Source organism: Phaseolus vulgaris, chromosome 6 (genome assembly GCF_051622355.1).
Source record: "Phaseolus vulgaris cultivar YP4 chromosome 6, ASM5162235v1, whole genome shotgun sequence".
NCBI classification, from domain to species: domain Eukaryota; kingdom Viridiplantae; phylum Streptophyta; class Magnoliopsida; order Fabales; family Fabaceae; genus Phaseolus; species Phaseolus vulgaris.
The window spans coordinates 11,117,575-11,129,829 of NC_143503.1; the positions used below are offsets into that span (position 1 = coordinate 11,117,575).

At 33.7% G+C, this 12,255-nt stretch overlaps 1 protein-coding gene across 2 annotated transcripts; it reads right to left on the minus strand.

The window, feature by feature from the left end:
* Positions 1-980: 980 nt before the first annotated feature.
* On the minus strand, positions 981-2,680 carry LOC137830993 (homeobox-leucine zipper protein ATHB-16). Of its 2 annotated transcripts, XM_068638457.2 has the most exons (3): positions 2,345-2,680; positions 1,782-2,155; positions 981-1,366 (listed from the first exon to the last, which is right to left on the minus strand). In XM_068638457.2, the coding sequence occupies exons 1-3, from the start codon at positions 2,403-2,405 to the stop codon at positions 1,043-1,045; spliced, it is 759 nt and encodes a 252-aa protein (XP_068494558.2). In that variant the 5' UTR covers positions 2,406-2,680; the 3' UTR covers positions 981-1,042. The 2 variants fall into 2 exon arrangements, with proteins under 2 accessions (XP_068494558.2, XP_068494557.2); XM_068638456.2 differs by lacking the exon at positions 2,345-2,680 and having other exon boundaries at positions 1,782-2,323.
* Between the last annotated feature and the right edge of the window lie 9,575 nt (positions 2,681-12,255).

A 12,255-nucleotide genomic window follows, 5' to 3' on the forward strand; every position in this document is an offset into this window, starting at 1 on the left:
AGATTTATTTTTATTAATTTCAATGAATTTGACAATTACCATTAAAGGATATTCTATTTTCTATAAATTAAAGCATAATTTTAATTATCGTTTTCATTTTTACTTCAAGCAGCAACCTTAAATTTTATTTACTTTTCTAATAGTCCCTACAAAATTTCACAAGGACTTCTCAGAATATAAAATGAAATTACATAATTTTAAGAAAAAAAAAACTATTTCTGTTCTTCTATCTTATTTCCATATTACATATTTCTCTCCTCTTTGTAAAATAAAGCATAGATAGAAGTTTGAGGGGGCATGAAAAAGAGATTGAAGAAAAGAGAAAGATGCATGATGTGAGTTAGAAGAAGCAAAGAAGCAAAAGCATGTGGGAAAATGAAAGCTATTGTACTTGTGTAAGAAATTAGTTTGCAAAAGGTGAGGGTGATTTCACCAGATTCACCTACCACATGCTTTGATCACCCATCTGAGATTTCACTCAGAAAAAGAATGTGTGTGAAAGCACAAAAGTTAGTAATGGGACAGTCTGCTATATATGACTATGAGCCACTTTTCTCCATCTAAAATGTCTCCATGTTGTAATTCAGTTTCCTTTTTCTCTGCACATTTTGTTTTATACTTTTAAGGAAATAAAATATTATGTAAAGAAAATTTTCTCCCACCCCATGTTAAGAAATCTTCCCAGAGAAAAAAGACAAAACAAAAGTGAATAGAATTTACAAATATGGATGGACTTTTGAGAGGTAAATCAATTCAAATCTTTTGACATTCTTTGATTATTGTTTTAAAAAATCAACTCTTTTAATTTCTTTGTTTCAGTTCTTTGGTAGACACAATACAAATAGGGAATACATGATAAAATCTAATGAATCTTCTATGATTTTAAAGTCTACTCTGTTACAAAAGTCCTATTTTTTTAAGGATCATAAAGGATAAATTCCATTTTATTTAGGAATTAGTTGAAGCCAACCAATTTGAAATTAGATACAATTATGAACTCTATGCATTGGCAAGGCTATTGAATGATTATCCATGTGATGTGTTACAGGGTAGGGGATTGATCAACTGAAAAGAAACAGAACTCATTGATACTAAAGAAATTCTGCTCCTCCATTCTCATAAACTGAGTCTGAAAATTTTTATCTGGTGACCCTCTTGAATCAGAGTATTGAAGTACTGGTCTTGAGCTGGGCAAAGATCCATTCACACAAAAAGTAGAATCAATGTTGTTTTCTTCCTTAACCACACCATTTGAATTGCTCTCTGATGCTACTCCGTCTCTTACCTTTGAAATGGGAGACTCTTCTTTTATTGACTCATTGTTTTCAGCTTTACCTCTCAACAACTTTTCTTTCAATTCACTTACCTGTAGTTCACACACCAAAGACCTTTAATCTGCATATTAAGGACATGTTTGAATTCCTTCTCACTTTTTTGTTTCAAAAGCATTTTCTTAGAGAATTCCATATCAAATAACAATCACTGTTCCCATCTAAAACTCAAACATTTTAAAAATTGTTTCCAAAATACTGAGACAATTTGAAAACTTTTGCTATATTTCTCTTTTTCTGTGCTGATCAGCAGTATCATTTTCTAAAAATCACACCTATTAATTGGTAATTTTAGAAAGTAAATATTTTTCAAAACAGTAGTGAAACAAGGAGTGAAATCCATGTGGGTTTTGCAATCAAAGTAACCAGTTGATTAGAGTGATTTGATAAAGCTAAACAAAGCTTATAAATGTTGCTTTATTGCATGCAATGAAAAGTTATTTGTTGTACCTGAACAGTGAGAGCCTCATTGTCTTGCTCAAGATTATTGTACTCAACCTTGAGAACATCATAATTGGACTTGAGAATGCCATAATCTCTCTCCAATTGCTTGGTTTTCCAACGAGCTCGACGATTTTGGAACCAAATAGCAACTTGTCTTGGTTGAAGGCCTAGTTGTTGAGCAAGCTTGGACTTGCGCTCTGGCTCTAGCTTGTTGTCCAGTTCAAAGTTTCTCTCTAAGGCCTTCACCTGGTCAAGACTCGGCCTCCTTTTCTTCTCCAATACTAAGCTACAATCTTCATAGCTGTCTTCTTGGTCTAGTCTATCTAACATTGCTTTAAACTCTTCACTGTAGCCCTGAGTTTCCATCCTCTCATTCAAACCTGCATGCACAATTGTTGAAATGGAAAACTTGTCACGCACAAGAAAGAAAAGCTTTTTTTGGTATTGGTCCATCAGGCTTAAGTCAAGTGGTTGGATGAGAATTATGTTGTGAGAAAGGGTATCTGAATGCAGAAGAAGGAACCAAATAGAGAGAAGGTTCAGGGATTATTTTAATAATTTCTATATACCTTTTGATGGGCACATGGAAAGGGAAGTAGCCATAGTGTTTGAGTTATTGAGTCTCTTCATTGATGAGAACAAAAGGATCTAAAAAGTGGAACTTGCACTCTGTGTACTGTGAAAGATAAAGGAAAGTTGTGGGCAAAGAGACAGAACAAGAGAGGTAGAAAATAGAAGCAGCTTAGAGATAAAAATATGTATATTGTTCAATCCTGTGGCATTGATGCGTTCGAGACCCACAAACAGTTAACTTTTATATTCTCATTTTGCACAGGCCGCATTGCTTTGCTAGGTCACAAAGTCATAGGAAAAGGTGAATCCAGCAAAATACACAGGACAAGGACAAATGTTGAAAGCTATCAAAACCTTTTATCTAGCTAATCATTATCTAATCAAAAGAGACAAGCACAATCAGAGAGTCACAGGTTCACAGTTAGGCAGCTTCATTGTGGGCGACGCATTCAGATGCAAAGCCCAATTATAGTGAACTAGTGTTCTTTATGCTTCTTTTTTTCTGAGTTTTTTGTTAATTGGTATACCATATTAATGGAAGGTAGAAATTTATTCAGAGTAGACGGTGTTCGTCTAAGGTTAGAAAGTCTAGCTGGGTATATCGTCTAGTTGGGATTGAAGATGGAATGAAATGTAAGTTAATAGGTTGTGGAGGTATAGTGTTTAATGTCTCTTGATTAAGCAATGATTTTTCCTCCATCAATGGAGGTTGGACATCAGCTGGTAATGGTCTACAGATCTTAACAACATGCGAATCAACTTGGTCAGCGTAAAAAACAATTGGTATGGTTGCGTCTATTCACTCGGACTCATTAGACGGTCACTCTGACTTATTAGACGGTGTTGGTGTAGTAAAACCAACGTCTGTTGTGTAAATCATATCATCAAACGCTATGCATTTCTTCATCTCACCACATGTTGCACATGTATCATCTAAATCCTCCTTGTCTTGAGCAGTCATATGCACTTCTGGAGTGTTTGAATAAGGGTTTATTCCTGCAAATGAAATTGAAACTAGAAGCATGGAAGAATAAATCTCAACACACATATTAGGATAACAAGTATAGCTTGTATCAAATTCTGAAAGTTTTGTTATATCTAAATTAAGATCATGATGTGAATTAAAACTTTGCTTAGCAATATCTTCAACTTTTCTAGTCAATTGACCAACTTTCTCTTCTAATTCTAATAGGCTAGCATCTCTGCTTTGTTGAGATTTCATTGTATTTACCATTAATTGTCTCATAAGCTCCTCTAAAGATGACTCTTCAAGATTATGAGGAATATTATAAGTTTGTAAAAATGGTTGAAAAGGTGTTTGACTTTCATCATAATAATATTGCTGATAATATCGTTGTTGTTGGGGTTGCTTATAAGATTGTTGACAATATGGATTATAATGCTGAGGCTGCTGAAAATATGACTCACATTATTTCATAGGCTGCTCATAAGATTACTAAAAATATGGATTATAATGTTGAGACTGTTGAAAGTATGGTTCACATTGCATCTCATAATTATAAATTTGTTCAACTATTTTTCTTTCCATTTTAGAATTTTAAAATAGGAGAGATATGTAATGGAAAATGGTTAGACTCTCAATTTTGAAAATATTTTTTATGTTGTGATCATAGCGAAAAAAAGATAGTATACAAATAGAATGAAAAACTAGATATATAGAAAAAAAAAAAACAAAATTATGCAAACAAACAAAAAATAAAATATTTTTTTTAAGAAAAAGAGTTGAATGTTTACCAAGTAAACTCCCAAGAAAGAGATGTGTGTCACAATTGGATACTCTTAATAGGGATGACAAAGCAGGACAGGCCGGCCCGCGACCCGCTAGAAAAAAACGCGGGGCAGACTCACCTTTTCAACCCGCTAACCCGCATTAGCATGTCTTGCATAAACCGCGGCCCATGCGGGCCAGCAGCGGGGCAGGGCGGGCTGGCCCGCAAGCTTGCAAAAAAAAATGAGTGGCAGTAGTGGAGTAAATGTTATGTTTTTCTTCCTTTTTCATTTTAGAGTAGAAAATTACAAGGGTCATTGGAGTTATAATTTCCTTGAGACTCCTTTTTGGTCCAGTTTTGGGGATGAAAATACAGGATGTTGGATATGATATTTTTCATGTAATTTGAAATAAATAATAGTGGATATGTTAAGTAGTGGGTAAGTCAAGAATATTGGAAGGTTCATATTTGGATTATGTAACATTCAATTAATGTTTGTTGTTGTATTAATCCTAATGCCTTGGTTTTTTGTGACAATTTTTCAAGAGAAAAAGTAAAAAAAAAAAAATCATTCAATTTCTAAGAAAAAAGAAAAAGGAATGCGGGTCAGCCCTTATGCGAGGCGGGACGAAAAATCTAGTCCACATTCACTTTGTGGGGCGGACCAAGTGCAGGGCGAGCCTATGCGGGATGGGCTGACCCGCTTTGCTATCCCTAACTCTTAAGTACCTAGTCTTTCCTAGATCACTTTACAAATTTCCTTAAAAAAAATTGGAAACTTAAAAATTAGAAGGCAAACAAAACTAAAGTTGAAGTTAAAAAAAAAAATAAAATATATATATATATATATATATATATAAATTGAAAACAACAATAGAAATTAAAAATAAAAACAAAATAAAAAACAGAAATAGAAAAAAATGACAAAAACAATAATTAAAAACAGAAAAGAAAAATAATATAAAAAATCAAAATAAGATTAGATAAAAGATATAAAAAAATAAAATAAAAAAAATCATTAAAATAAAAGAAACAAGAAAATAAAATAAAGGTAAATTAAAATAAGATTAAAAAAATATAAATAAATCAAACAAAGGCAAATCAAAATAAGATAAATATAAGGAAATAAAATAAAATAAGATTAAAGAATATCCTGAATATTAGATTTTCTTTATTTTTCTATTTTAATTTTCGGTTTTTAGACTATAATAAATAAATAAACACTAATAAGAAGAAAACAAAGTTACATATGGAGAAAATAAAAAAAATTGATCACCAAATTCAAATTGGATTTCCTTGCAACGACGTCAAATTTGATAAGTGTCGTTGTGTTGTCAAATTAAGGTGATTCCAGCGATGAAAATTAATGATGTCGTTGCAAATAACAATAAACAAAGAGGTTTTGATTGTTAAGTAGGAAAATATAAATGATGATTTAAAAAAGTAAAGAATGCAAGATAACTCCCAAGTTCTTCCACCAATGAATTCCTCACAAGTTCTCTAAAGATTATTCATTTCTCAATACTCAAATAGAGCTAAACCATATTGAACATGCGTCAATTTGATTCAACTTGAAACTCACTAGTAAAGCATGTGTCTACTGGTTTAATCAGTATCCACGTTGTTCCATGTGTATTTATCTTCTCTCTCTTGAATCATATGTCCAAGAAATTAATTAGAACAATGCAAAAACTAACTAAGAAACCAAAGTTTAAGATAAGGAAAACTCTCAATCATGCGTTCAAGTACAAGCTCTCACAAAAACCAGTTTTGCAGAATATTAGAAGATAAAAACAACTGTTATAGATAATTGAAAATGAAAATTTTATTGATGAAAACCTCAGAACTCAATGGGTAATTACAAAGGAATCAACCAAAAAGGTTTAGTCTTCCATGTGGAGGAAAAACAAAAGAATTACAAAGAAGAAAAGAAACTAGGCTTGCAGGTCAAACAACTCAAGGATGGCATATTCTTAAATCAAGCCAAGTATTGCAAAGATCTGCTGAGGAAATTTGAAATGGACAAGTACAAACCAATCAGCACACCCTTCTCAACTAACTATCACTTGGATCATGATGAAGCTAGAATTCTTGTTGATGAAACTAAATAAGAGGACTCATAGGATCTCTACTGTATCTCACTGCCAGCAAGCCTGACATAATGTTTGCAGTGTGCATGTGTGCTCGGTTTCAATCTGCTCCTAAAGAATCACACTTCAATGCTGCCAAAAGGATTCTGAAATATTTTGCAAGGAACTAAAGAAGTTGGCTTGTGGTATCCAGGTAACATTTCATTAAGTTTGACTGGCTATTCTGGTTCAGACTTTGCAGGTTGCAAAATTGATAGGAAGAGCACCAATGGTACCTGTCACTTGCTTGGATCAAGCTTGATCTCATGGCAATGCAAAAAACAGGCATGTGTTGCTCTCTCCATTGCTGAAGCAGAGTACATTGCAGCAGGGAGTTGATGTGCTCAAACCATATGGCTAAGACAACAATTGAATGACTTTGGTATCTTACTTAACCATATACCTTCGTTGTGTGATAACACAAGTGCCATCAACTTAACCAAAAATCCTGTCATGCATTCAAGAACCAAACACATTGAAATTAGACATCACTTTCTAAGGGAACACATATCAAATGGAACATGTGAGATTAAGTTCATTGGTACAGATTTACAGCTTGCTTTACAAAACCATTGGCTAAAGATAGCCTTAATTTTCTGCTTAATGAATTGGGAATTATAAATGTCAATTGTGCCTCGTAGTGAAAAATTAAATCTGTTTATTTGTAATTGAATGTGTTTATTTTGGTACTGATATGCTTTGATGACTAGGAAAGAGAAAGTTTGATCTTTGACTGATTGACTGACTTAGTGGGTATTAACCACTATACCTTTGACGGTTTTGTTCATGGTTATGTAACCGATTTGATGCATTGGCTGCTCAATTAAGGTGTGATATGTGTGCATCGTGACCCCAAATATTTGTTGCACCTTTTCAAAGATTCTCTGCACATTTTCAAAGAATAAAATCCTCGTGCATATCTGTTCTTAACTGCTCCATCAACCCATTTTTCAATACTTAACATATTTGAGTGCTAGGAATAGACTTGAAATGTTAATTGTTATTAAACGTCTGAGCTTCATTCTAAGTTGTTCTTATAATTATTTGAGGGATCGATAGTTAGGGGACATTCTTAAGGATTTTATATGCGAGGAATCGATATAAATGATTTTTATACGGGCATCAATTTCAATCAAAGAACTTAATATTGACATGCTAATCAAAATACTTGAGAGTGAGAGAGATGAAACTAATCCTTATTTTTCCAATTGAAACAACTAATTCTTTGTCTGTTTTCTTATTGATCAGTGCCAACACAATTAATTCAAAACTCTTTTAATTATTCTATTTTTATATTTAGCGATTATTGTACTCGATAATTCACTGTTCCTTGTGGGATCGATATCCGTCCTTAGGACAATTATTACTTTTGACAAACGCGGTGCACTTGCCGTAAAAAGTCATCAAGTTTTTGTTGTCGGGGAAATTGCTACCCACATTGGCTGCCCTTACTCGTTGCTCACCATTTAAATCAAAAGAAAAAATCTGGTTCAACCATGGCTTCCTCTTCAAGACAGAAAAAGAAAACCCAGGAAAGGCAAAGCAACTTTCAAGGAGCTCTAGAAAGCTGGTTTGCTGGAGATGAAGAAGGAATCAATGCCTACATTCACGAGATGAGTAGAAAACAGATCAACATACCCAAGGTGCTGGATTTCAATTGGCTGAAATCTGAAAAATTGGCTGAAACAAGGTCTGCACTGAATCATCAAAAACTGAAAAAACTGTTGGAATTAATTGGTAATGTATACCCTGACTTGGTTAAAGTGTTTTACACAAATCTAACTCTGGATGGAAAGAACATTGTATCCTATGTGAAAGGCATCAAGATGAAGGTCACCAGTGAAGTTTGGAATTCAATGGCTAGTATCAAATATTCTGGTCTAAAGGTTGGAAAAGGGAACACAAGTGGAATTCAGAAGTTCAAAAAAATCCCATATTACAGAAGTTGTATGAGAAACCCTGCCGAGAGTATAAGCAAATTCCATGCATGTAATCTAAACCTTACTCCACGTCTAGTTGCCTACATCATTGCATGGCAGCTCATCCTTAAAGGTACAAATCATGTTTTCCTACATGAAGAGGATTTAATCCTTTTATACTGCATCATGAATCTGATCAAGGTTAACTGGGTGTATATCATCAATGAGCATATGCTGAAATCCAAAAGATTAACTAATTATCGCTTTCCTTATGCTATTCTTGTTTCAAAATTGATTTATTACTTTGGCATTGACACCTCTAATGAGCGAAATGAAACCATCAAAGCTGTAAGTGAGATTGATAACTCAACTCTCACAAAAATGGGGTTTCATAAAGTGGAGGACAACTGGGTGTTTCTCAAAGGCAAAAATCCTCAAGAAGAACATGGAGCCTTAAATCTCAACAATGAAGATGGAGATGAGGTTGTTCCCATGGAAGATGACACTGTTCAAGCTGCAGAACATTCATGCTATGTAATTCATCACTCCTACGGGCAAGAGCCATCTGCTGATCATGCTGGAAGTCAAAGGATGAGTTCTCCATTTGTAGAAATCAGAGGAGATTCACCTGCTCCTCAATCAATGCATGAAGAGGCTGCTGCAACTCATCAAAATGGTATTGTTGCCTATCAAACTCCAGAATATAGAGGTGAACCCTTATCCATGTTTGAGAGGAAGGTTCTGTATCGCCTTGATGCCATGTCAGCAGAACAGAGGGTCTACTTTGAGACAACTCAAGCAAGGTTTTAGCATCTTGATGATCAAATTGAAGGAGTTCAGTTGCAGCTTGCAGAATTATACTACAAAGATTAGGAGTATCTCGTTTTCCATGCTTTTCCTTTATCAGTTTATATTTATGCAATGTTGAACAATTTGTATTTGTTTCTGGATTGTTAAGGTTGTATTATCTTTCTGTTTTAATCTTTCTCTATGCTTAAATGTTGTTTGATGAATCCAAAGGGGGAGAAAAATAGCTCACCATGCTAGGTGAAGCTAGGTGATACAGGAAGTTACATTCTGCACCTTAAAACTGATTCACATGTTATGCATTGTTTCAACTTTCTGGTTTGGTATTTGGTGCAGTACAGGTTCTAAAAGCAACAGAGCTATGGGGTTTTGTCTCCATCAAACAGGGGGAGATTGTTGAAGATGGTTGCTGCCCCTTCAAGACATGTATTTGATGAAGCCATTTGAGTAAATTTCACTTGTATTTACTTTTTGTTAAGAATGACTTAGGTGTAGTTTAGAGGTTGTTTAGAGTAGGCTTTTTTCTAGGTACCTCACCTCTTAACCCCATACCATGTGATAAGAGCATGCACAAGTTTTATGAAACTGTTTTTCACATGTTTTGTAAAAACACCCTTACTGCATAAAAAATAAATTTATTCTTTTTTAAATGAATAGATTCTTTTCTTAAACTGATGCTTTGATAAAGTGCATTTGAAAATCAGGTTTTATGCATCATGTATTTTGACTAAGTCTTCATTCCATCAAAACAACTGTGTTTCACTTGTTAAGAAGTTTTTGTTATCGTTTTGAAAATAAATCTATTCATCTGTAAATGAATAAATTCTTTTTAGTCTGGTGTCATGTTTACCTTAAAAGGATTTTTCGTTTTATCCTTGCACCAGGGTGTTTGACTAAGTCTCCTTCACATAACAGATTCTCTAACTGCTTTTGAAAATAAATTTGTTCATTTTATTTTCAATTTGTTCTTTTTATAACAGCTTTAACTGTTTTTTTGAAAATATGTTATAAGATGGTTTTCTATAAAAGGAGAGCATGTTCCTGTGTTTAAAAGTTGAATCATACAATTGAGAAAACAAGTTTTACAATAAAGAACTAAGGATTTTCAGAGAATTAGCATGTGTTCTTGAAAGATTTTCCAAATCACAAAGTGTGCTTGTTCTTGGTTGGCTCTAAGGCTTGGTTAGAGGTGTTGTCACTGTGTGAGCAATCTGTTCTATTGGTCTAAGGCAGATTTATGCATTCTCTATCAGGTGTATTCGTTTCATATTTCAATTTCTTGTAAAGTGTGGTTGTAAACTCTTCTTGATAGTGTTTCTTGAAGAGTGTGTGTGCTGAAATAGTGTTTTTCAGCAAGTGTGCCAAGGTTCTTGTAGGATTCAAGAACAATGGTTGTGTAAGTGTGTTTGGTACGTTTGTTTAGTGGATATCACCTTGGATTAGGTGAGATTGGATGTAGCTCATTTGAGTGAACCAGTATAATTGTTGTGTGTTCAATTTCTCTTCATCCTTACACTTGGTTATTGCTTATTTGTTAATCTATCAGAAATTGAATCTGTTCAATTAAAAATCTGTTCTTTCTGGGCTTGTTCATTCTGTTCTTATTTTCTGGAAAATTAGTTTGGTTCTGTTAAGAAGATATATGAATTGTTAAATACAACTGGAACAGTTTGATTGTGATAGGTTACCCAATTGATTGTCAAGCTAGTAATTGAACCTTTATCACCTGCTTAAAAAGTTGGAGGTCACTGATTTTGTTTTTCATAATATTCTCTTAAAATCAATGTGTGTATAGCTTGCAAATCAATCTGCATAACTTCCAAAATTACTTGGCTGATATAAACGTTTTGAATACATAAACTGTGTAAAAATAAATTTGTTCATTACTAAATAAATCGATTTATTTTTGTGTACTGTAATAAAATTTGAATCTGTGCGAAAGTTTTAAAAGGTCAATTCAGCCCCCCCCCCCCCCCGTCTTGAACTTTGACACTATTGAACCCAACAATTTATGTTGTGTTATCTTTCATTATCTTTTATTTCTGCTAAACTCTATGTGGTTTATGAGTGTTTAAGTAAACCTTTTTCTACTGGTTATTAAACTACTGATATACTGTTTTCTGCTTGTTGCTCTAAGCCTATATCAAAGATATGGTGCTTTGCTTAAACTTTGTCTTGCAGGAACTACTTCAGATTCAATCAAATCCAACACAAGCAATCAGGGATTTTTCTTCATCAAATAGGGGGAGATTGTTGAATCAAGTGTGTTCAAGCTTTGAAGAATCCAAACCCTTTGAAGGTTGATGGAAGCCTGGTTGTGTTTGTTGTTGCTGAGTTGTCTTTAGATAGGATCTGGGGTAGATTATCTGTGTAAATCCACTCTTGATTGAATCCAAAGCTTAAGCATTCTCAAACCTTTTAAATGAAAAGTGTTTTTCAAACTAAGTGAAAAACAACCTGTTGTTTTTTCGAAACAACCGATTGTTTTACACTTAGGTGTTCTTAGAAAGGTTGAAAACTGTTTTTGATGGTTGACTTGCTGTCAAACCAAAACAACCGATTGATTCGAGCATTCAACCGATTGTTTGTTTGGGGACCATAACAGAAAACTGTTTTGTGCTTTGACTGAGCATTAAATGATTTTATAATTGAATACGCTCCAGTTTTAAATGCTTTGACCAGTCTTTGAATGCAATAAATAGTTTGTTCAAATTATGTAACAAACAACAACTGAGATTTAATCAAAGAAAAACAGATTTGAGTTTTTCACTGATAGTCTTTGAATGCAATAAATAGTTTGTTCAAATTATGTAACAAACAACAACTGAGATTTAATCAAAGAAAAACAGATTTGAGTTTTTCACTAATTTTGCTTTTGAAGAGTTGAAATTTTGCTTTGAGATTGCTTGGATCAAAGAGAGTGTGATATAGGATTTTCATCTTGTATTGATTTCAGATCTTTTCTATAACAAGTCTAATCCTTTGTACTTTGAAGAAACTCTGTGCGTGAAGCTGAGAAGTGTTGTGTGTTCTTGAGGTTGTCAAGATCAGCATTCTTAGTGGTGTTTGTGCTGAGCTAAAGGAAGTGTGTGTCTTGAGGGGATCAAGGTCACTTCTTTGGTGGTGTTGTAAGTAATCTAGGGTTGATTGCTTAGTGGATTCCCTAGTGGTTTCTGGGAATACTGGATGTAGCTCTTGGTCTAAGAGTGAACCAATATAAACCTCTGTGTGCATTATCTCTATCCCTTAAACTCTTTAATTTCAGTTTGTATTTGTGAACTGATATAAACAACCGATTGTTTTTCTGGTGTTGTGCTAATTT